The 23,374-nt window shown below is 32.8% G+C and overlaps 3 protein-coding genes across 5 annotated transcripts in view; 1 reads left to right on the top strand and 2 right to left on the bottom strand.

Moving 5' to 3' along the window:
* The first annotated feature begins 4,173 nt into the window (after positions 1-4,173).
* Positions 4,174-8,754, top strand: LOC123717142 (putative tRNA pseudouridine synthase Pus10). The gene is made up of 12 exons (XM_045672988.1): positions 4,174-4,384; positions 4,714-5,042; positions 5,120-5,229; positions 5,401-5,534; positions 5,808-5,909; positions 6,026-6,144; positions 6,394-6,507; positions 7,139-7,241; positions 7,488-7,594; positions 7,675-7,768; positions 8,229-8,415; positions 8,513-8,754. The coding sequence occupies exons 1-12, from the start codon at positions 4,247-4,249 to the stop codon at positions 8,686-8,688; spliced, it is 1,713 nt and encodes a 570-aa protein (XP_045528944.1). The 5' UTR covers positions 4,174-4,246; the 3' UTR covers positions 8,689-8,754.
* A 1-nt stretch (position 8,755) lies between these two features.
* On the bottom strand, positions 8,756-19,581 carry LOC123717143 (putative fatty acyl-CoA reductase CG8306). 2 transcript variants are annotated; one of them, XM_045672990.1, is made up of 12 exons: positions 19,495-19,581; positions 13,952-14,180; positions 13,295-13,546; positions 12,869-13,014; positions 12,574-12,683; positions 12,284-12,367; positions 11,866-11,974; positions 11,620-11,736; positions 11,035-11,154; positions 9,974-10,133; positions 9,668-9,765; positions 8,756-9,498 (listed from the first exon to the last, which is right to left on the bottom strand). In XM_045672990.1, the coding sequence occupies exons 2-12, from the start codon at positions 14,147-14,149 to the stop codon at positions 9,360-9,362; spliced, it is 1,533 nt and encodes a 510-aa protein (XP_045528946.1). In that variant the 5' UTR covers positions 14,150-14,180; positions 19,495-19,581; the 3' UTR covers positions 8,756-9,359. The 2 variants fall into 2 exon arrangements, with proteins under 2 accessions (XP_045528946.1, XP_045528945.1); XM_045672989.1 differs by lacking the exon at positions 19,495-19,581 and having other exon boundaries at positions 13,952-14,288.
* A 2,327-nt stretch (positions 19,582-21,908) lies between these two features.
* The window catches only part of LOC123717279, a 38,459-nt gene continuing 36,993 nt past the window's right edge, over positions 21,909-23,374 (bottom strand). For both annotated transcript variants that reach the window (XM_045673191.1, XM_045673193.1), the window contains exon 23: positions 21,909-22,547. In XM_045673191.1, coding sequence (XP_045529147.1) covers positions 22,467-22,547 — 81 coding nt within the window. In that variant the 3' untranslated portion in view covers positions 21,909-22,466. The remainder of the gene's footprint in view (positions 22,548-23,374) is intronic.

Genomic DNA, 23,374 nt, shown 5'->3' with positions numbered 1-23,374 from the left:
CAATTAAGGCAAGCCCCCCTGGCCACAAGCATGCTGCTAGACATGACAACGACACACGCAGGAGGTAACAGGTTGCCCGACGGAGAGTCGAAACCCACCCGGAAACTGCTTATCGCAGCCACCAGATCCGTCGCGCCACAGACCTAGAAGGTCATCCACCATATGCAGATTAACAACAACAACATTACAAATGTATAAAAAATAATAATAATAAAAATACACTCAACACCGGTCGTAACCGATTCAAAAATTGAACCGGGGGCACGCCCTGAGCCCACCAGTTTTGGTCCACGCCAGTTGGATGTCGGAAGTCCAACCGGCATCCCCGCGGGCGAGTGCGAGGACCTCTATTCGCCACCTGGGGTCGTGATCTATGGAAGTCTGGCAACTCCACAATGCGAGTTAAACTACAAAGTTCAGTCCATACATTTCCCCAAGGTGCTGGCTTACACCCCCGATATAATGATACACCAAATGAAGCGCAGAAACGCTGGCCGGCCATCCCAACGTGCGAAAATAGATGACGCACACCCTCCCCTTACGACCACTACTTCTACTGTTGTTCATCAATTTTCTTCTATTTAAAGAAGCCTACTGAGAACTGTACCATCGGTCCAATCGGCTTCCCTAAGTGCTGGCTTGCACTCCAAGTACTAGAGCCCCCCCGCCACGGGCTTGGACCTTGGGGGGGATCATACATTCAACCCAAACCAACAGATACATTCATCGTTAATTTCGGGTTCACATAAAAGAAGCTACTGAACAGTGAATTTTTACTCAATTTAAATTTCTTGTACCCTATAGATAACCTGTAGGCATCATCATCCATTGAGCATTCGGATAAACGAGCTAGGTCTAGAAAGTTTTTATAATGTAATTTTTTTCTTTAATATTTTTTCATCTCGTCATGTAGTTCTTGACACATTTACATATTGTATTTCGTTTTTCATGTATTAGTGTGCTGTGCGTTGGCAAGTTTTTTAAGCTATCTAAATTTGTATTGCACCATGTACTTTTATTTACCAAATTTAAAAACTTATTGTTATTTCTACCAACTATTTAATTCTTCAACTTCTAATTATTACACTTATCTCAAAATATCGAATTTTAAACAAAAATGAAAGAAAACATATTTAATATGTAGGTGATTAGTACGTGTCGTAATGAAACAGTGATGTGTCCTGACAAGGACAGTTGTAAACGTTATCGTCATGAAACAATAATTAGTTCTGAAAAGAACAGTTAATTGGCGTTATCGTTAGACCACGATATCAAACTGTTCTGAGAAGAACACTTTCGTACCCTTCGACGGTTGCGTGCAGAAAAGGACAACTTTTTGCCGCGCCTCGATTTTATTGTCTACGCACCCTTCGCATCTTGGTACCACATGTTACCACTAGTGGCCAGTGTAGGATAACTTTTGTATATAAATCTACAATTTTAAAAATTAAACACATTCCACATTCCATCTTCACCTCTTCTCAACGAATTATTAGGAAGTTTTATTTTAACCAAATAAGGACCAATCAACTTAAACCCAAACTACCTAAAGTGGTGACCCCGAGAAGAACACCAAAAATTTTTGAAGATGTCGAACACAGAAAATTCCGGTGCAGAGCGTCAAGTTTCATCACAACCGTCGAGCCAAGAAGTCTCCGGTATTTCACTGTCGCTCCGTGTGCCACCATTCTGGCGCGACCAGCCGCTCCTCTGGTTCTGCAGTTTCGAAGCAGCAACCGCCGATCTGAAACGAAGCCAGGCCCAGCTCGCCCAGATGGTCATCGCACAGCTTGAAACGCAAGATATTCAAAACATCGCTGATCTCATTTGCTCGCCGCCGGAAGCAGATTACTACAACGCCATTAAAGACCGTTTAATATCGCTATACGAAGAATCTAACAGCGCACAAACGATGAAGCTACTGTCGCAAGTTGAGCTTGGAGACCAGAAACCCAGCCAGCTGATGAGGCAAATGAATCAGCTTAACAAGGACAAATTTCCCGAGAGCACCATCAAAATGATGTGGCTCGAGCATCTGCCGCCGCACATTCGTTCCGTGCTAGCCGTCAGCGAAGCGTTTAAAATCAAAACGACGCTTGACGACCTGACCTTGCTCGCGGACAAAATCATGGAAGTCCACAGGCCGTCGCAACACATCGATGCCGTCACAACGCCTTTCACACCTGTAGCATCGCTACCAACTCCAGAACAACCAACCATCGACACCCTCATCGGTGAAATAAGAAGGTTGTCTTTGGAAGTTGCCGAGCTACGAGCACAACCTCGCGACAACTACCGCAACAGTCGTTCTCGCCACCATTTACAATCACGCTCGCGGAACGCATCAACAAATCGAGCCAGAGTCGCAGATGGAAGATCGAAGCCGGAATAAATCTCCAATGCCGTACTGCTATTATCACCACCGCTACGGTATGGACGCGAAGAAATGCGCACCACCATGCAGTTTCAAGCCCATAAACCAGTCGGAAAACTAAAAGTAACGCTGGCCGCGGCGGGAACCGGCGTTACCGAATCATCACACCGCCTTTTCGTTACCGACAGGGTAACGAAACTTACCTTTTTGGTCGACACAGGAGCCAATATCTCTGCTACCAAAGAAAAAATGCTCACGCGAAAAACAACTGCCGTTTCAACTCTACGCTGCCAACAACACGGTCATTCCAACATACGGAGAGAAGTCACTCCAACTTGATCTTAACCTCCGAAGACCATACACATGGAAATTCGTCGTAGCAGATGTGTCTAAGGCAATCCTGGGAGCAGATTTCTTGCAGCACCACCACCTCATTGTCGATGTCAAAAACAGAAGACTGATCGACGGGAAAACAAAGCTGGTAACAAACGCTCAACTCAGTACTGCAGACATACCTACAGTTGTATTGACATTGACCAAAATTACCACAGCATTCTAGCAGATTTCCCAGGCACAACCAGAATCACTTCAATGAAGCTTAGTCCCAAACATTCCGTTGAACACTTCATTGAAACAAATGGCCCTTCACTGCAAGCCACGCCCCATTGCACCGCATCGTTACGAAGGTCAGGAAGGAATTCCAAAACATGATCGATCAAGGGTTATGCAGACCAAGCAAAAGCCCTTGGGCATCACCTCTTCACGTCGTGCCAAAGAAGAATGGAGACCTGCGTCAGTAGCAAATAAGGACCAATCAACTTAAACCCAAACTACCTAAAAATACATTAGGGTTCAAGCTTCTAGCTTTAAAAAAAAATACGCAATTTTGTTGCAGACTTTTGTTACTAAATTTCAATTGTTACAAAAATATATATTATTTCTGTGCTTCGTATACGAAAAGGATAGTGTATTCAGTTTTCTATACATAATTAACCTTCAATGTGTTACAGAAGTGGTAGGTTTTTTGGATCTAACTGTACACTCATATACCCTGATTCATTGTGGAGGCTGAATTTTACTTAATCTTAACGAAACATATATAGGATTCAAATACTGTTCGAACCGTAATCGAACCCACAATATCGGGGTTGTTAATCGTGTGCTATTAGTTTAGTTAATGTTACTCGGGTTTGAACTATTCAAATACTTAGTAATTTTTGTTTATATTTTCACTCTCAAGTTATTTTGGTGTCTGTTACTGTAGGTATATTGTCGATAAGATTCGTCGTAGCCAAGACGAAGGAGAAGAAGGTTGCCACTTGTAAATTGTAAACTAGTATCATCTATACCAGTGGTGGACAAACTTTTTTAATGGCGGGCCACAAAGTTTAAGAAATTCTAGAGGAACGCCAGAATTATAGAAAAAAGGCATTGTTGTTAAGGCATTTTAACATATAATATTATACAGACAATACAATTAATAGAATCTACTTTTTCTTCTCAACTGTCAAAACGTAATTATAACGGGCCACATACTATCTATGCTGATGGACCCTCTTTGGGCTAAACTTTCGCGGGCCGGCGATGGCCCGCTGGCCGTACTTTGCCCATCACTGATCTAGACGTACATCTATAAAAACTAAAAATCTAAAATTAATAATAAATAAAACTAAAAAGATAAAAAATAAATTATGCTCTTCAGCCATAACCCCAGAAGAGTTAAAATGTCAATTGTCGAAGCTGCTGTGAAATGACAACAGTCATGACACACAGCATAGTCTTGGCAGATATGGCTCATGTTTGTTTTCTTTTTTCTAACCTAACAATGCGTGGTACAATATATAATATTTAAAAACTTAAACATTTAGTTGAATGGATAATTCTACAATGAATAATATAGAGGTATTTAAATTCTGTAAAAATCTTGGCTGTTGTGATTTATGCTGTATTCGTTACATAGGATACAAGAAATATAGTGTTTACGAAAATTCAAAAGCATTTGTAGAACAGGTATGATTTTATACAAATTAATCACACTAAATATTAGATGCCCACACTGCAATATATAATAAAATATATTTTAGGAATAAATAAACTTTCAGTAACATTGAAATTGAATTTTTTAATTTGGTCCAGTAGTTTTATTTTGGTTATTTGTAACAAACCTACCAAAAACAACAATTAGAATCTTTATGTCTATACTGATATATGTATACACATGAGCTTCATCTTAAGATTGTTGAAGACAAAAAATAAGTGATTATAATTAAGAATAACTGTCTTGTTTTATTAATACAGATATGGATAAACTATTTCTTTTAATGTATACTGATTTCCAGTATCAAGATGTGGCTAAGGACAATATTCTACATAATAAGGATAGTATAGTTACTAGTGAAACTATTATAGCTCAAAATAATGAGACAATTACAGAAACAACTAATGTTTGTGTTACAAATCATAATTTGGATCTTGAAGAATCTGAAAAACAGGAAAATAGGACCATAAATGTTGTTGATAAGAAAGTAGAAAATGAGGAAGAAAAAAGTGAAACTCCTCCAAGCAAGAAACGTAGATTGGATGTATGTGTAAGCTGTCTTGGAGTGTTGCAAGAAGAATTCTGGAGTGATACATTGAAGGATATCAAAGATATGATTTTAAAGAAGGGGTACATCTATTATTACTATTTTTTAAAATTTTGTATCAAATTCTAGGTTGACTTATACTTGATTTAAAAAATTTCAGTTATGAATGCAAAACCTACACTTGTGGTCTCTCTGCTCCCATATCAACTATACTCAGAGAGAAAATAATAACATTAAAAATTGTTGAAGCATTTCCAGAATATGATCCCAGTGAGTAATAACTTTATAATAATATATGTAAACAGTATAGAAATTTTTTGCCTGTAATCAAGATTAAAATGTCAAAATTTATTGCAAAAAGTTTATTAAACTGTTATATGGCCTAGATATGGAATTAATATTATACTTTAGTACAAAGAGTAATGCTTTTAAAAATTCCAGCTATATACACACAGCTCAAGGATGCATGGAAAATGTCCTTCAGACCTAAAGTTGCTGATTTTATTGACAAGTCATTTGATTTGGACTCACCATTGCTCATTATGGTACATTTAGATTATCCCGATGATTTACAGGTGAGGAAATATTTCTGATTTTTCCATGTATATCCAATATCTCAAGAATACTTTGAGTTATTTTTTTATTACAATCCATTATAAGGATAGCTTCTTACCTTTAAGGCTAAGTATGAAGACACTACTTATTACTACTAATTAAAAAAAGCTTTATTTGGATTAATATTTAATTTTTTTCCTGTTCAAATGTAAAATTTAATATGTAGTATTAATAGTAGTATGTAGTAAATTTTAATAAAATAGATATATACATATAGTATTGAAATATTTCAGGAGTTAGAAGTATTAAAGAAAGTTGATCCAGGTCTATTTGAAAACCGAAATAAATATAAGAGGAGATTTCCTACAGAATTCACAAGGCAGTCCGTTGAACAGGTATTTTAAGTTGAATTTTTACCTTATTTTCATATTCCAGGCAAAGAAAAATAAATGTTGAGATTATCAAACTATTAATTTAAGAAATCAATTTAAATGTTTTATTTTACTAACAGGCTCTAGAAGATGCCAAGCTCTCAAAATTAATGTCTTCAGGTGCCCAATTAACCGTGAGAGGTCACGCGCAGTGTGTTAGTGTTGTAGGTGCTCATGCGCCGGTCTATTTGGGAGGCAGGTGAGACACTTCCTGCTTTCTTTCTATAATATTAGAAACAATATGGTTCCATATTCCAATTGCTCAATATTTTATCATGAGCTATGTCAATTGGTAATTCTTATAAAGTACATAGGTGTATTGGGTATTCATCTGTTTCGATCTCGTTATGTTTAAATAAAACTGTCTGAAAATGTCTTGCATTTACATATGTATTAGACAAAACTGGCCTCTTCAGTAATTTGGAATATAAATAAATGATTTTTTCAGATATATAAAACTAAGCAGAAATCTACCACAAACACCGTGGATTTTGAAGAACGTAAGAGTTCTACCAAATTCAGTAGAAGAAATCATATTTGAGCCTCTCGCAAAACTGTTAAAGTAAGTTTAGATCTTCAAGACTTTTGGTAGGCAATAAATATTAATAATAGATTAAACATTCCTCATATTATTAAATGCAGATAAATCAATTAGAAAGGAAAGTTTAAAAGTTTGGTTGCGTGCTTGGGCCACTGATCACTGTTAAGAAGCTCAAAGGACAACTTTGGTTCGTGTGGTATAAAAATTCATGGACTTATACATATTGTATTTAAAATATTATTATTAATGAGTGCCCATGGGCGGCGGCATCACATAAAATAAGGTGAGCCTCCTGCCCGTGTGTTATATGTATATGAAAATCATCTTTGCGTCACATATATTATATATAAAAATATTACATTACTTTGCGCACATATCCGACCATACTTTTTTATTGCTCATTATCATTTAATAAACATGTGATTTGTTCTACAATGATGATGCCTTATTTGAGACTGTTTCCAGAAACCGCAAATATATGCAAATTCTTAAACGCAAAATTTAGGTAAATTTTTATGTTGAAATCACTTCATTTCCCTGATAATATGTTATTAAGTATTAATAAATAAATAATGAGAAAGGCTTTCACTTTCGTTTTGAGTCGACCCTTCCTTAAAACGCCACGTAATTCTAATTTTTTTCTGACTTTCAGTTTATCCGACTCTGACGTAGAGACCCGTTTAAAGTTTATATCGGCGGGAAGAGAAGATGTGGACGTGAGATGTTTGGGCGATGGCAGACCGTTTGCTATCGAAGTATGAATCTATAAAAAAATTAAATTGTTTTTTAAATATCACAATATAAGGACCATATATCCCGTTTAAAGCACGTACGAGGGCGGTCAAAAAGCTCGCGGAATGACAGAGAAGGAAAATGAAATAAAACTATTTTTCCTTGTCAATATATTCTCAGCTCTCAGAATATAATCAATAAATTGGGGTACACGATTGAGATATATCGTTTAGACAATTTATCTGCGGCTTAATGAAACAATCATGTAGATTTCAGATCCAGTAAGGCAACTCACTAGTGAGGAATTAAATGGCGCATGCGCGGAAGTATCCAAAAGTGGTGACGTCATTGTGAAATTTTTGACTTATTTGTCCAAGTGAGTTTTTAAATAATTACCTTTAACTTGCGATTTCATGTTTTTCTTATTTACATTCATTTGCTGCAATATTATTTCAGAGACGATTTAATACAATTGAAAAGAGGTGAAGAAACAAAATGTAAGACGTACGAGGCGTTATGCATCAAACTGACACACTCCAAGTTCGACGACGTACGTATAATCCACCGTAAGGTGTAGGGCATATCCCTTTCAAGGGTTTTCTTTTTCATTCGAAAGAAAACATCGTGAGGAAACCGGCACGATTCGAGACTTCAATTGCGCTAAATGCAACTCGACAAATTAATTGAATATATTAATATACCAATGAAACAGGCAGAAACGTGTCTTCTTTCGCTATTGGCGTCTCTAAGTCCGCTATAAAAATATATTTGTAAGGCTTGCTTCTTTAAGACCAAAACATTTTTTGTGTCATAAATTCATAGTTTCTTCAGTTTCCCTTATGCAATTTGATCCAAGAGATTCAAGCCCAAAACTTTGAGTTTTACAACCTTCACCGAGACTACGAATAAGAATAATAAATATCAACTATATTGTCGTTAATATCAATGATGGTCTGATGAAATGCCCGAGTAGGCCTACGGTTGTAATATAACGATGTTACATTTTTCAGAATACCACAGAATCCGTAAAAGTGACCCAAGAAGATATAGACTACATAAACAAATATCGCAATACAGACACGGATGACCCGGTTCGGGTTCAAATCACTCAAAAAACCCCAATTCGGGTGTTACATAGACGACCTTTACTTACAAGAAAAAGAGAGATCCTGGATTTACAGGCTAGGATCGTGCCAGGTGAGGTTTTGTAGAGGCAATATATATGTTTGAAATACGGTGACCAGTAATGTTGAAAGAGCCTTCTTAATATTGTAAAATCTATCTATTATTTCAGACCAGCCCCAACTATTTCTCCTCTCGATTCGTACGTCAGCGGGAACGTACGTAAAAGAGTACGTACACGGCGAACTGGCTCGTACGCATCCGTCTCTTTCGTACGCGTTGAACGCCGATATCGATCTTCTCGCTCTAGACGTGACTCGAGTGCATTTAGAATGGCCCCCCAAATAAAATTATTTTTGAAAACATTTATTTTATTATCTGAATTAATCACTAAGGTGAAAATAAAACAATAAAATCATAATTTAATACTTATTTTACTGGAATGTAAACCATTACCATAAACATTAAAAATACAAAGATTACATCACAGACAGAAAAGCTGTTGGTGTGTCAAATGTCAAATTCATTTTTATCTGTGCACAAAACTTAACGCTATAAGGACGGAATTTAGATCTATACTATATCTAAAATACAACATTGTTAGTAGAAAAAGTTATTGAATGTTTTGTCCTTGTCCTGTCTCATGAAATAATTGAATTAATAAACGGGGCAAAACACCTTAATATGATTACTTTTGAAGTTTAAACAATAAATGTAATTCTCCATTTACCCTTCTATCTGTTGGGTATTGACAAAGATCCTATATACTAAAATAAATACACAACCGATATATGTATTGGTTATACTCTAAATTCAGTAGGAATGATTGAAAATTATCCTTTTTAAATAGTGAACCTCCACCATTTACAATTAAGGTTTGAATTCACTTATAGAGACAACAATTGGTGCATCTAAGAACAAGTCTGAATAATTTGAGACATACCCACATCTCTTAATATACAACTAAAAAGGTTTCCCCTAAATTTCATTGTGCAATAATTTAATACTGATAAATAGGTCTATAGCAAAGTGTATAAGTAATACATAATCGCTGGGGCCCAACAACTTTGGAGCATTGTGAAGCCAAAAATGGTGGCAAAAATGAACCACAGCAAGGCGATAATCATAACTTGCCATACAATATGGGCGACTTTTAATCTGAAAAGGAAACAATTTAACTCAACCGGTGAACCTTCGTATCAACGAAATTTCACCATTAACTTCAAGCTCGAAAATTGGCTTTTAGTAACTTTATGTAATATATATATTGATTATATATTTTTACTAATATACATTACTTCCTTGAAATGAAATTAAAAATACTCACATGGCGTCTTTAGTTTTTGCGGCAGGAATTGTCTTCTCACTCTCTTTGTTCAAATATTTTCTCACTCCCAAATGGAGATTAACAAAGTATTCTATCCACTGGAAGTATATTAATTCCATTTTATTAAAAATTTAAAATAATTAAATATAAGTACTTTTTATGTCGCTTTGATCGCTCAATAGGGTAGACATTATTTCTTATTTCGTTAATTATTCAAGGCAATTGAAATCAGGCTAAAAAAAATGCTGTTGCGGAACCCAAGACCTCTAGTACATCTCTATAGGATATAGGAATGGGCATACTCACATATATAGATGATATATTAATATAGAACAAATCTTCATCCACACTATTAAGCTGCGTCGCTAATTCCCTTGTATTAGGATTATGGAATCTCCATTCGGAAAAAATGAATGTTTCCAAACGACCCAGGGAATTCCAGACATTTTTGTGTAGACGGAATAGTCTGAAAATACCATTAGAGTTAAAATAATAAGCCTTACGAACCAATATATTGTTACGAAGACGGGTCGACTGCAATGTTTCTAGATTTTTTCCACTACTTAGAGAACTTTTCAGTAGGCTGTAGTATGATTTCTGACCGTTTCAGGAGAGGGTCAATCACATATTAGTTAATTGTAATTTCCATAATGTTACCCTAGTTTTCAGGAAGCTGAAACCTTTTTCAGTCGGTCGGTAGTCGGAACATGTGTAGTAGAGTGGTGCAGTTTTCAGGGGACCCGTTTTCAGGCGTTTTCAGGCCTAGGTATACCCCTTTGATGAAGGAATATTCTAGACCAAACTTTCTAGGTGTGAGACAAGGACGAAATGATACGAGAGAAAGAGAGAAGATCAGAACTTTCTCGAAACTAGACTGAGCACTCTAGAACGCCGTACGACAAGGACGGAGCAACGTGCGAAAGAGACAAAGAGTGCGGACGTTCTAGAATTGTGCAATCGCTACTCAGTAGCAAGCCCGCCTAGAAAGTTCTCGAATATTGTTTAGAATTATTCCCAGGGATATATAAGCGAGCCGAAACGCGACTAGTGGCCTTTAGTTTTGAATGCGATAACAAGAGTGAAACACTGAAGCGATAAAGTGAATACAAGTGATAAAGTACTGTGTGAAGAGTGCATAAGTGAAGTAATAAGTGATTGTTTTTGTGTGCTATAAGTGCATTTCTGCAAGTAATTTGTGCCCATAAATTCCTCATTGATTTACCAAGAAATAAACCCTTGAAGAAATCTACGGCATTTTCGATCCGATCCCCTAGCTCGTAACAATATTTTACCCGAGAAGCAAATGCACCATATTAATAAATACCAATATTTTTTTAAATAGGATATAATTCATAAATTCTACTTACATGGGCTTGCCTCCAGTAATCCTTAGCAACATGTCAAGCAAAATGGCGGGAAAGAAATGAACAAAGATGGCCGATATACGGAAGAGAAAGAGAGATGGAACAAATTGCAAATGCGGGTACCTGAAATAAATATTGTAAAAAATGAAATGAACATACGTTCTAATTAATAAAACAAATAAAACCCTATTCATACCTACTGTGTCAATGGTAATAATAAATGAAAATGTACCACTAAATAAAATGTCATAACATATCACTTAAATTAAGACTGATATAATATTACTTTATTTACATCATGCCCACATAATAAAATATATTTTACATACAAATTTAGGAAATAAAAAAATCGGTGTTGCAATGTTTTAAAGCAAAATACATCTTAATACAAAGTAATATGGATGCTATTACCATTCAAGGTAATCCAAAATATTTATTTGTAATTACAGATTGGACAAATAATACACAAGTATATAATATAAAGGTCAATGACCTCATAAGTCTATGGAATAGATTTGTAAGATTGGATGTTTAATCATATGAAGTTTTGTACTCGAACATATGTTACTGCTATTTAATTAGTCTTACCAGACAGCACTCTTAAGTGGGTAATTGTGAAGCATTTCATTGACAACAGAGTTCAGCATATTCCAACGGAATGGATTCTGTGTTGAAGACGTACAGTGGTATACTGTTAGACCCGACCTAAAAATATATAAAGATTACATAGCTTAAAAAATGCTTTCATGACTTTTCCAAAAAAAAGGATAAAAGTAGACTAAGAAACTAACTTAATTAAAATCTTATAACTCCTAAAATGACTCCCATACTCACTTCTGTTTAGCAGCGTGCCATCCTGCTACAAGTAGTTGGTTAATAACCACATCTACTGGAATATAATCAGCTATGTTTTCTGTGGAGAGAGGTAACCGACGGACAACACCTAAAAATATTATTAATTAAATTCAATTTCAACCATTGCCAGAGTAGAAAAATCTAAGCTAAGTGGTTACAGAATAATCATTATGTTTAATGGTTAATAAAAGAGTCAAAAAAATTATATAATTGATATAATTTGAAATCATTGATCTGACCCAAAAACAATATATTGTTCTACTAGAAATGAGACAGAAGATCTATACTTCACAAAATATTATATTAAAATAGTAAAATAAAGTCAAAGCATTATTTTTGTTTATAATCCAATTAAACTAGTTCTGTGCCGAGTAATTGGGATGTTAAAAAATCATACCTTTAGCGGCTCCCATAAGAAATCCTTGGGGTCCAACTTTTGAACAAGTCCAGCCTATTACAGGTTCTTTCCAGGATGCCACAACTGGAAAATTAATAAATAATAATCAGAAATATTTAAGAGTATGTTGTACTGCTTGCGTAATAAATGTGGTGATGCTGATTATGACAAATAATTTACAAAAAAAATTGGTGTGTCCTTCAAAATTGAATTGTCACATCACAATATTATTGCAAAGAGTCTCAAATTAGACAAGACAATTAGTTTATAGATATCCACATAATACTTACTCATAGAAGGCCTGACAATTGTACAAGGGAATAGATTTGAGCAGTTCTTAACTTCATGTTCTGCCAGGTGCTTTGTGAATGTGTAGGTATTTGGGTGACCACGAAGGATGCTAAAAAGTTATAAATTGTATTCGTAACTTGCTGTAAGTGTAAATAGTGTTTTAAGGTATTTGTAATATTTATACATGTTATATAAACCTAAAAATTATCAATAAAACATCACAACAACTTCTTATATTTCATACTGTTTTATAGTTTCAATTAAGGCATTAATAATAATAATTAATCTACTCACGTCTTCTCCATATCTACCAGAGCTTCGTCAGACAATCGGTTAACCAGATTAATAACGCTGTCAACATCACCTGGAGTTTCATATATTTTTTCTTCGGCTTCTTTTAAAAATGAGTTAACATAGGCTGAGGACACATGGACCATTACCTAAATTTAAAATATGCACTTATTTATCTATACAAGTAACTAGGGAAATATTTAAGTAATTTTTAATATAGATCCAGTCATAAGAAAATATAATTTAAAAAAATAATAAGAGGCTTTCATATATTTCAGAGGTATAAAAACCCATCAAAATTAATACATTGTTAAGAGTCTAGACTATAAAGTTGTATAATTCTACAATCATAGGTTTATAAAACACATTTTTAGTGTGGTAATATAAATAAGCTTTTTTCTATACACTATACTTTTCTGGATTCCTTACCTTCAAATCTTTAATCTGTTTACACAATTCTAAAATTCTCTTTGTCCCCAATACATTGATCTTGACAGTTGGTCTCAAGCCATCTTCAAAATCAAGGGTAGCAGCTGAATGTATCACCACATTTACATTATCTACAAGAAGTTGCCGATCTTCTGGAGATAAACCTAAGTCCTCTACACTAACATCTCCAGAAACTGGGATAAGTTTATTGAAAATTTCTTTTGAGTTGTTTTCTAGCAATTTTTCAAAGACCTGAAAATTAGAACACTTAGAATGTTTTATTGACTTCAGGAACTACTACTACTGACAAGTTAATGCAGAAGTTTTTTAATAACTATTATGCTATGTTATTTCTGCTAATATGTGCGATTTTTACAGTTAAGTTTTATCAAATTGTAAAAAACTGCCTTTAAAAAGTATCTATAGTACTTAAATTATTTATCAAGTAAACATCTACAAGTGAAAAAAGTTATATCATTTTTAGGACAAAATGATTGTATGTGAAATTGTAAGTGTTTGCTTGTATTTAAAATGAGTAATTTATCATAAAAATATATTTTGGAATGTTAATAAAAATCATAGAAGCTTCTGTACTAAGAGATGGCGTATAAAATTATAGTGCTGAATATGTGATACTAGTGGGCAAACAATACTTACAGGATGATCAGGAAACTCCTTTAATCTCTCCGATATCTCCTTGCCCTTCTTCGGCCGCATAAGCAAATATATTTTGCCAGAATCTGGTATGCATCGCAGTATTTTCTCAATAAGGCACAAACCTACGAATCCCGTGCCGCCCGTTATAAAAAAATTCTTTCCATAGTAAAATGCTCGAACTAACGACTCCTCCGACATAATTATAGTATAAGTGTAATATAACGTTTGTCTGTAAAAAAAATGTGTTTGAAATTTATTTACATTGTAAACATAGCGAGAGTAAATCTTGGATGATACTCTGTCAAAACTCAAAATTCAAATTTGCAACCTCGCTCCAAAGCAATTTCAAAGTCCTCTGTCGCATACCAATTAGACAGTTGTTTACTATCAATGTCAACTATAACTGACAAATTTGAAAGCGCTCATGCTGTCAATTGTTATCTCGTCTATGTAATGATGTAACCTTAAATCCCTACTTTCGCTTCCATCCAGCCCTACCGTAAATAATAGATTAAATTCAATCCTCACCGTGTTAAGACTTAGAACGCGGTAATTGGCGGAATTGTGATTAACACAGAAGTCGCCATTAAAAATAAAGGGAAGTGATGTGAAGTCAATTATTATTTATTGGATAATGTAAATAAATTTATTCATACATTCAATAATACCAACAACTAAAATATACATAAAAATCATTTTTTTTTACAAAAAAAAACTTTAAAATTTGTGAATGTGTCAATGAATAAATTTTACAGTTTATTCAAAATTCCAATAAGTTTTATGAAGTTCAAAGAGCCGTGAATCGTAAATTATTGGACTAGCCATTTTGTAATCTACTAAACTAATACTTATAAACTTAATAAAATTCTGCGGATGGATCTTATTATTTTATGATTATTCCAGTGTTTCAATTTATCTAATTCGCTAATGATAAACGAATATATAGACGACATAAAGGGTCGATACATAAAAATCGACACGAGGGGGTTTAAAAACAAATCTAAAATAAAATTAGCGATAGCCACAATGGTTATACCTCTGACCTATTATTATTCGTAATAAGATACATTTTAATGTTTACTTGGCTTATGATAAAAACAAACTTAACAAGCGTCTAATATCATCTATAAACAACAATTATTACAGGTAGTTGACGCAATGTAACAAGATTTCTAAGTAAACATTATCTAATCACAAACAAACCAATCAAACATCCTTAAGTGTTGACAGTACTAAGTTTTTGGGTTAAGAAAACCTACGATCATCAATCATTATATAAATCCTATATTATACAAATAATTGATTGTAAACCAAATCGCAGGAATCCCGGTAGTTTTGGGTTCAATTATTTTCGAAATAATTATTTCGGTTTGGCACACAAAAAGAAATTACAACGAAATATATATAGTTATGGGCATGCCCAATTTACAAATTGAACATTTGTACGGTAAAAAGTATTAAACGAGGTCTATAATGAAGTTAAATGCCCGAAACTAGCGGAGTCATTGCAAAAATAAAAAGCTTTGGATGGCCTAGCTCCGATTAGTTTCAATGGTTGTGTTTTTATGCATCTGAATAGCATGAGTTAGGTTAGTTCAGTGGCGTAACAATAGTGTGGCAGGGCTGGTACAATGCCACGGGCCCCCGACCCAAGAGGGCCCCAAGAGTGCCCTGAGGCCACAAGCCCAAAAATATTTTTTACATCGTACCTGAGAATTTTATTTTATTTGAAAAGTATACTTTTATAAGTTCTGCTTAAAATCCCAAAGACAACTAAAGACCATAATACAATTTCAAATTAATCGTTAAGCATTTCAGACAACCTAAACAAAAAGATGCTGATTCAAGTTGAATTTGAAAATGGACATGTAAACCTAAGGGACCTTTCTTAAAATATAGTGACAATAGATCTTTTCAAATTGATAGATTGTAAATATATGAAGGTTTCCTCACGATGATGTTCCTTTACAGAAAAGGAGCGGATAGATGATGAATGCATTGAGATATTATGTTCTATGGATGAAAGTCTCCAATACCCATTGAGCTAGCGTGGGGACTATAGACCATTCCCTCTCGCCTAAGAGAGGAGGCCTATGGCTATTAGTGGGACATATACGACGTGTAATTAATTGTGTACGCTGAAAATCTCGAATTTTATTAAAATTAAACTGAGTACGTCACGAGACGATTTTTACTGATAGGGTCTTGGGATCAAAAGAAGTTGCCACGGGCCCCAGATGGTATACTTACGCCACTGGGTTAGTTGTCAGTAGCGAGAATTCAAAATGTATTTGTTACGATTTTTGGTTTTAACTAATAAACGAATTTCGATAATTTTGTAGCAGATCTGTTGAGAAAACAAAAATTAAGGTGGAACAGACATAGAGATGTGCAATTCTAAAGATGTCTTCCGCATATCTTGCCTCTTGTCCAGAAAATAGACGGACTTTGTATAACATTTTTTATTTCAATTTAAGTGCATTTTATGTATAGGTAGGCTGGGACCAAGTATTATTTTGTTTAAATAGCAGACACAGATGTCTGCTTTATGACGTTACGGTACCTACTAATGATTGTTCCGCAAGAAATCAACAAAAATTACCATAATTAAATTTTAGTATTTCTTGGTGTAATAGATTCTTCTATCAACTCAGATAAATGTAATTACGTCGCAATAACAAGGCACTAAAACAATTTACCTAGATTTGTTTTTAACCGCGACCGAAATGAGGAACTTAGTACTTCTACAATGATGAAGTCGCGAGCAAAGGCTTGTAGGTAGGCGTGTTATATTACGTATAATGGAGAATGTCGAACGAGCATTGGCCTATTTATTGCCAGTATAAATTATTTTAGGTTCGGTGTTGCTCAAACTACAACACAGCTTCGCTTATACCTTATGAGAACTCTATTCATAACAGAACTCAACAATATTGGCTCAGCTTAAAAAATAGGAAAGATTTGGAAAAAATCTAATCCGATAATAAAAGTCTCTTGAAATGACTGATTTTTTATGATAAAAAACGAAGTGTGAGTTTCACTGTGGTAGCTGGTTTTTAAAGATATTTTTTCAGATATTACGAAGTAATTAAGCGCCAAAAAAGTTGAACTTTCTTTTTTGAACTTTAAAGTTTAAAATAACTGTTTAAATTGACACGGATGTTTACACGCCTCCATTGATTAAAATAGAGGAATTTTCCACCGACCAGAAAGTGCCAGTGACCTCAAACATTAACAACATGCGAGCTTATGTAATTTAAAAACAATGTAAACGAGCCTTTTCAACTATGGAACATTTTAGTAGATGTCTTTCGACGATATACGCGAAGAATATTATGAGACTTAGTATATACTCCATTAATGAAAATAAAAATCATTTACATTATATACATGATATTTGTATGTTGTTTGTTCTATGTTTACTTGTTTATGTAAACAATGGTTCTCACAGTTACGTTGACTCAGTAAACATATAATTCTATACAATGCCGTTTTCCTTGACCAGTTATTTTATTAGTCTCCTCGATTATATTGCGCAGAATAAGGACTACTACAATGTCCTTCATTAAGTTACATAAAATTGTTAAGCTGCTTCTAAAAAACTACTCTGATAAACTTCTCCATTACACAGTTTTTTCTATGTGCGTAAAACACTTTCTAATACGATCAGAGAAAACATCGTGGGGACACCGTCACTTCTGCGAAAAAGCAGACTTCAAATTCACGTCAGGGCGGGTGTCAAAAACTGTATTTACTTTGATTAAGAAATTATTGCACTCAATCCAATAAAATAGTACTACATTACTTCGTAATACATTATTTATTATTAATGGTCTCGCCAAGGAAAGAAATCCAGCCAGCCAGCAACCTCTAAACATATTCATTTTCGTAACGTTCGTTATAAACCCTGCAAGCAAAAATTTGGTGGCATATCTGGGAATTTTCTGAAAGTAAACTTTAATTATCATTTTAGCAAACCCTCGTGATCATTATGATAATAAAAGTATTTGTAAAATTAATAAAATCAATATTCGGCTTTACTGCAACTTTAATAAATGTCTTTTACGATTATATTTATGGGTACAATCATATTTAATTACCAATTCTGCATCTCAACTTTCGAAAGATATTCTGTTTAATGGTATTTTCCAAACGAGGTTTTTATCTCAATTGTGTTTCACGAATGTTGCTTCAAACCCGACTATAGTGCTTTTAACAATACAATGAAGATTCTTAACTGTCTTTAATATATTTTGGAGGGTGTCATATGAATGTAGGATGGGACATGATGCGACAACAACTCTAAACAAACATCGCTGCTCATGTAGCTGGACTGTCCAGCGTATGGGGCATCCAGGTACGAACCAGAGCTAAAAACAACTGTGGCTCTGACAAAAGCTTTAAAGCTTACTAAAGTAATATGAATTAATATCAAAACGTTCAACATTGGGTTTATATTTTTAAGAATTTTTGAAAACAAATAATTGACAGACCCCTTGGCCGTAAAATGGTCAGTGATGCAGATTCTGTACTCTCCTACTGTTAGGTTACATTTAGCTTTTATTGTGACAACATAAATATGTCGTTATAACCAAGGTATATATTACAACTGTGGATTGCAAAACCTCGGCAAGAAAGTATATTATTTTCCCACCGCAAACCGCAAGTTTACATAAAGAAATATGGTTATATATATACATATATTTTTATATGTTTACAGTAAACTTTTGTTATGTAACATTTGTACTCGTACAAAATCGTACACGAAACCTGAGCAAATTTCTTTTTTTTTATTGCAATGTTTGGTATCAGACGAAATCTGCAATAAATGTATGAATTATTGTACATTATCTAATAAGTTATTGCAACGCTATTGCCTCGAAACTACGATTCCAGAATGCCACTTTGATACCTGAGGTCGTAGGTTCGAACCCCGGCTGTGCACCAATGGACTTTCTTTTTATCTGCGCATTTAACATTAACTCGAAAGGTGAAGGAAAACCGTAATAACCGGTTTAACAAATGTTTACGCATTACATTATTAATAAAAATAAAACATATCTTCTCTTTAATATTACATTCAATAAACGAACTTCAATAATGTTATAAATTTATCATAAATTTATTAACTAGAAAAAATTATAGTGAAATTTCAAAAATATTTAGAACTTCTTTGAATACAACAGAAAGGTTTCTTTTCAAACTAAGTTACGCATAAAAACGTCTATAGAATTGATTTATTTTATTTAAAATGTAATGCTTCGGAAAAAAAAAAATTATAAAAAAGGATGAAAATTCTTCATTTTCATGTTTCTTTTCGAATAATTCTTAAATTCTTATACGATAAAATTCATTTAGGTTATTCGAATATCTTAATAAAAGTAACGTTACTATAAACTTAATGGGCCGACCGAAACATGTAAGTGATTACTATTACATTGCCCCCTATACGAAAGATCGGCGTAAAACCTAAAACTGCCTATAAATATTTATTATTTAGTTAAATAGAAACGCCTGCCTATATTTATTTAACTTTCACTTACCCAAATGAAGTTGGTAAACAAATTCACAAAGTACTCCACAAACGTTTAATATTCGCGACAGCACGTCTTAAACTGGTTTTACGGTTCACTGTTTTAGGGATACCACTCTAAAGCTACACTTACCCAGTTTTGAAAAAAAAATTAAAACAAGAAGAATACTTTTGTACGATCTTTTATACAACATAATAATTATTTTTGTATATATGATGAAGCCCTTAAACAAATAAATAGATAAAAAGATTTATTTAAGAGGACTGAAATAAATAAAACAACATCCACTATGAGCGAAAATGTTTTTTTATCAAATAAAAACGTATAAAGAGACAATTGAGAGCTTGCAAATTTTTAACCATATTGAAATAGATGTGGCTCAATTTGCGGGAAAATAGAGACTGGCAACATTCAACGTAACAGTCTTGATCACGCACCCGTTGAACTTCTTTCGCACGCGGACATTTCTTTCTAATTTACACAATAATCTATCTGAGGTTATGTTATCATTTTAACAATGAAATGTATTTACCTAAGACTCTTTATTTAAAAATTAACAAACTTAATAAACCCAGTGTTTGAACAATAAGAAATTAAATACTTACCATCACATCACCTTTTCTTTTTCTTAAATCTTACGGATTAGAGTGAAAATTAAACACAATATGTCATTTTAATACATATTTTTATTGCAAGATTTCTCTACATAATACTACATTTAATGATTATTCAATTATTACATATCAATAATTAAAAATTAACGATACACAATAATCGAAAAATCCATTACATAAAAAATGTATTATCTACATTACAATATATTAACGTGCCTTAAAAAATTAAATGTCATACAAAGCACCGAAAAACAATGGCAAAAAAAACATTTTACATATAAATAATAATATAATACAAAAAATATAAATATTGAAAATATTTAATCTAAATCTGCCATCTCTAATGGCAAGACTGTTAAGCTTAATCTAGGTCATTACAAAGTATGCAAAACGGTGCAGTTGACAAATTGACAATTAACATGTTCACTGAAAGGAAAATGTCGTGAAATGTCAATTATATTCATTGATTCAAAATTGAATCAAATATTTAAAAAAATTAAGTAAATGTGATAAAAATATTATTTTCGTTGTGATTTTTCTTACATAATAAATATAGAATTAATTGACGTCTAAACGCTATTTTTTTCATACATAAATGAACATCTTTCGAATTACTCTATAATAATCAATATGAGATTCTTAAATAGAAAAAAATACTTTTTACAATACTACAAACGATTCAAAACCAGTATTTTTATAACCTTGATATTAATGTGGTACGAATAATGAGTGATTGAATTCATGTATAAAACAAGGTCAGAAATGTATTCCAATAATTCCATAAAAAAATCCAATGAAGTCATTTAAAATTTTATTTAGACATCAATCTGAAAGTGGAGTAGGCCAATGTTAACTGAATGCTTCTTCAAAATCTACTCGTACCCATAAATTATTACTTATATGAGATATTTTATGGGTACGATTGTTTTTAACCGGGTAAAAATAAGTTATTTGCTTTGTTTATTAAGTTTTAGACTTAAACAATTGTTTGTGAACTCCTAATTTCATAGGAACATAATATACATATGTAAATTAATTAGAATACATTTTCATATATTGTTTTCCTTTCATCTCCCCTTTATAAATGGAAAGTAACTGTTATATGCTCTTGGCATACAACAGTTTATGAAAAATGTAGAAAGAAAAACCGACGAATTAAATTAACATTAAAAACTAACCTAAAATGAGCATAATCAAAATTCAATGTTGCCACATAAAGCTACCATGCAATTAAAGTAGTTCTTAAAAACTACTAAATACTCTCAACTTATACTAATTAAGTACTTTAGGAATGTGTGAAAATAAAATAGGACTACTTTTCAGATTTATTATAAATAAAGTTAAATCTATATATTCTATAAACTTTACGTCTTGTTCTAAACGGGGTTTCGCGTTCTAATAATCCATTACGGAAAAGTAATCAAAGGAACTTCAAAAGATATCTACCAATTAAATCTAACTTAATTTGATTGTCAATGGTACTTTACACTTACCTACATATTACCATTAAAGCAAAATCTTATGGCGACTTTTTTTTTTAACACAGAGTAAATTAAACGTCTCAATAAAATAGCACCTATTTTGTGCTGCAGATAAATAATTCTGTGAAACATTTAATATAAATAATATATTAAATTTGTACATACAAGTAACATTTAGAATTGAATGATTTATGAACCTCAAATTGCTATTTATATTGTTCTGTCACGTTATTTATTTTCAAGATCATTAATCTAATGCTTTTATAGGCTTCTATTTTGACAATCTAGTATAGGCTTTTTTTGACAAAAATCTAACAATAAAATATTTGTAAAAACAAAATCTAAAAATATAAATTAGAAATACAGGTACCAAAAATAATGATTATATCTAACTTAAATTTAACAAGTGATGTCTCGTAAAAGGCAATGGGGCAAACACAAACAGGTCTGATTTTTTTGTATATGAAAAATAATAACTGACTCACAATCCTGTGAAAATAAGATTAGCATTTATTTTAAAGGAATTAATTGTTTCTTGTTTACTAAGGTAATCCGTGTTTTTTAGTTCATTTGCAACCATTGGTCGGTTGACAGAAGAAACGAATAAAAAATGAATGATATAAAACTAGATTAGTCCAAAAAGAAAATAATTTTATCTAATACCTAAAATTTGAGGAACGTAATCAGTTGAAGTTATTTAGTAATAAAAACTGGCAACACTAGAAAAAATCCATACAATAAACGTAACGCGTGGATACTGATAACCGGGAGTATTTCTTATCCTATATATAAATCTATTTCCCATTATATATAAAATAATGTCTAGGACGGACAATAATATAATTGCACTTTTGGGAATGTATTTCACTATATCTACCATTTATTTTTAATTATGGCAATCTCTGTAAATGTGTATGTTGAATTCGACGAACTGTATTTTGCTCTCTGATTTCAAGTAGCATAATTCCTGGAAAGAAATGATTATTAGAATACTGGAATATATAAAAATGTCCTCGATTTAATACAATACAAACTATTTTTTTTAAATCTAAGAGACATTTAGTTTAAAAATCGTGAAGATTTTACACTCAGCGCTTATATTCATTATGTAAAAAATAAATAAGATGGAGGAATGACTTATTTCTAACTTCTTTTCTAGTTTTAAATTGCGTCGCATACAATATATTTTCCAATTGAGACAAGCAACCAGGCACTAAGCTTAGCCATAGCATTTAAAACTAGACCTTTAAAAATATTTTAATAAAATCCTACTAATGCCTAGAACACGAGAACTTCAAGAAACACGAAACAAACACAAACTATTAAAATGGTTGCATCACAATAAACAGATAATTTTCATCATACAAATTAATACCTTCCTAACATATTACCAATAATGTACATCTCTTTTTTGAAATAGCTTGTAAAAAGCATGTATTCATTACTAAAAATAATTTATAAAGTAGAGATTTGACTTTATACGATATTTTATTTGAAATGTTCGTTTTCTAAAAAAATAAGCGGCAAGTCAACATCAAAGTTGTTTTTTAATAAATATGGTATGTTCAAAAGTCAAGATGTCAATTATAACGTTAGATTTTTTATTCATCTACATGTCAAAGACATCAGAAAGACTAAAAAATAAAATTTAGATAAATATTTTAACATAATTAATGATCATTTCAGGAAACTTTCATTGTCAATGAGGTTAACATAAACTAAACGTGATGGAATGTCGCATTCATTCCGCTTGTTTTTATAATGAAGCTGGTGTGTCAAATGGCTTTTGAAATT

This window comes from Pieris brassicae, chromosome 12, assembly GCF_905147105.1.
Source record: "Pieris brassicae chromosome 12, ilPieBrab1.1, whole genome shotgun sequence".
Classification (NCBI taxonomy): domain Eukaryota; kingdom Metazoa; phylum Arthropoda; class Insecta; order Lepidoptera; family Pieridae; genus Pieris; species Pieris brassicae.
This window is presented reverse-complemented; position numbering and strand designations above follow the sequence as displayed.

Excerpts from the sequence above, each read along its gene's own strand:
- LOC123717142 (XM_045672988.1), top strand. The coding sequence starts at position 4,247 with ATGGATAATTCTACAATGAATAATATAGAGGTATTTAAATTCTGTAAA. Across the intron at positions 4,385-4,713 it reads CAAAAGCATTTGTAGAACAG|TATCAAGATGTGGCTAAGGA; the intron begins GTATGATTTTAT and ends ACTGATTTCCAG. Across the intron at positions 5,910-6,025 it reads CAAGGCAGTCCGTTGAACAG|GCTCTAGAAGATGCCAAGCT; the intron begins GTATTTTAAGTT and ends TTTTACTAACAG.
- LOC123717143 (XM_045672990.1), bottom strand. The coding sequence starts at position 14,149 with ATGTCGGAGGAGTCGTTAGTTCGAGCATTTTACTATGGAAAGAATTTT. Across the intron at positions 12,368-12,573 it reads AATTGTCAGGCCTTCTATGA|TTGTGGCATCCTGGAAAGAA; the intron begins GTAAGTATTATG and ends TTAATTTTCCAG. Across the intron at positions 11,975-12,283 it reads TCTTATGGGAGCCGCTAAAG|GTGTTGTCCGTCGGTTACCT; the intron begins GTATGATTTTTT and ends TAATATTTTTAG.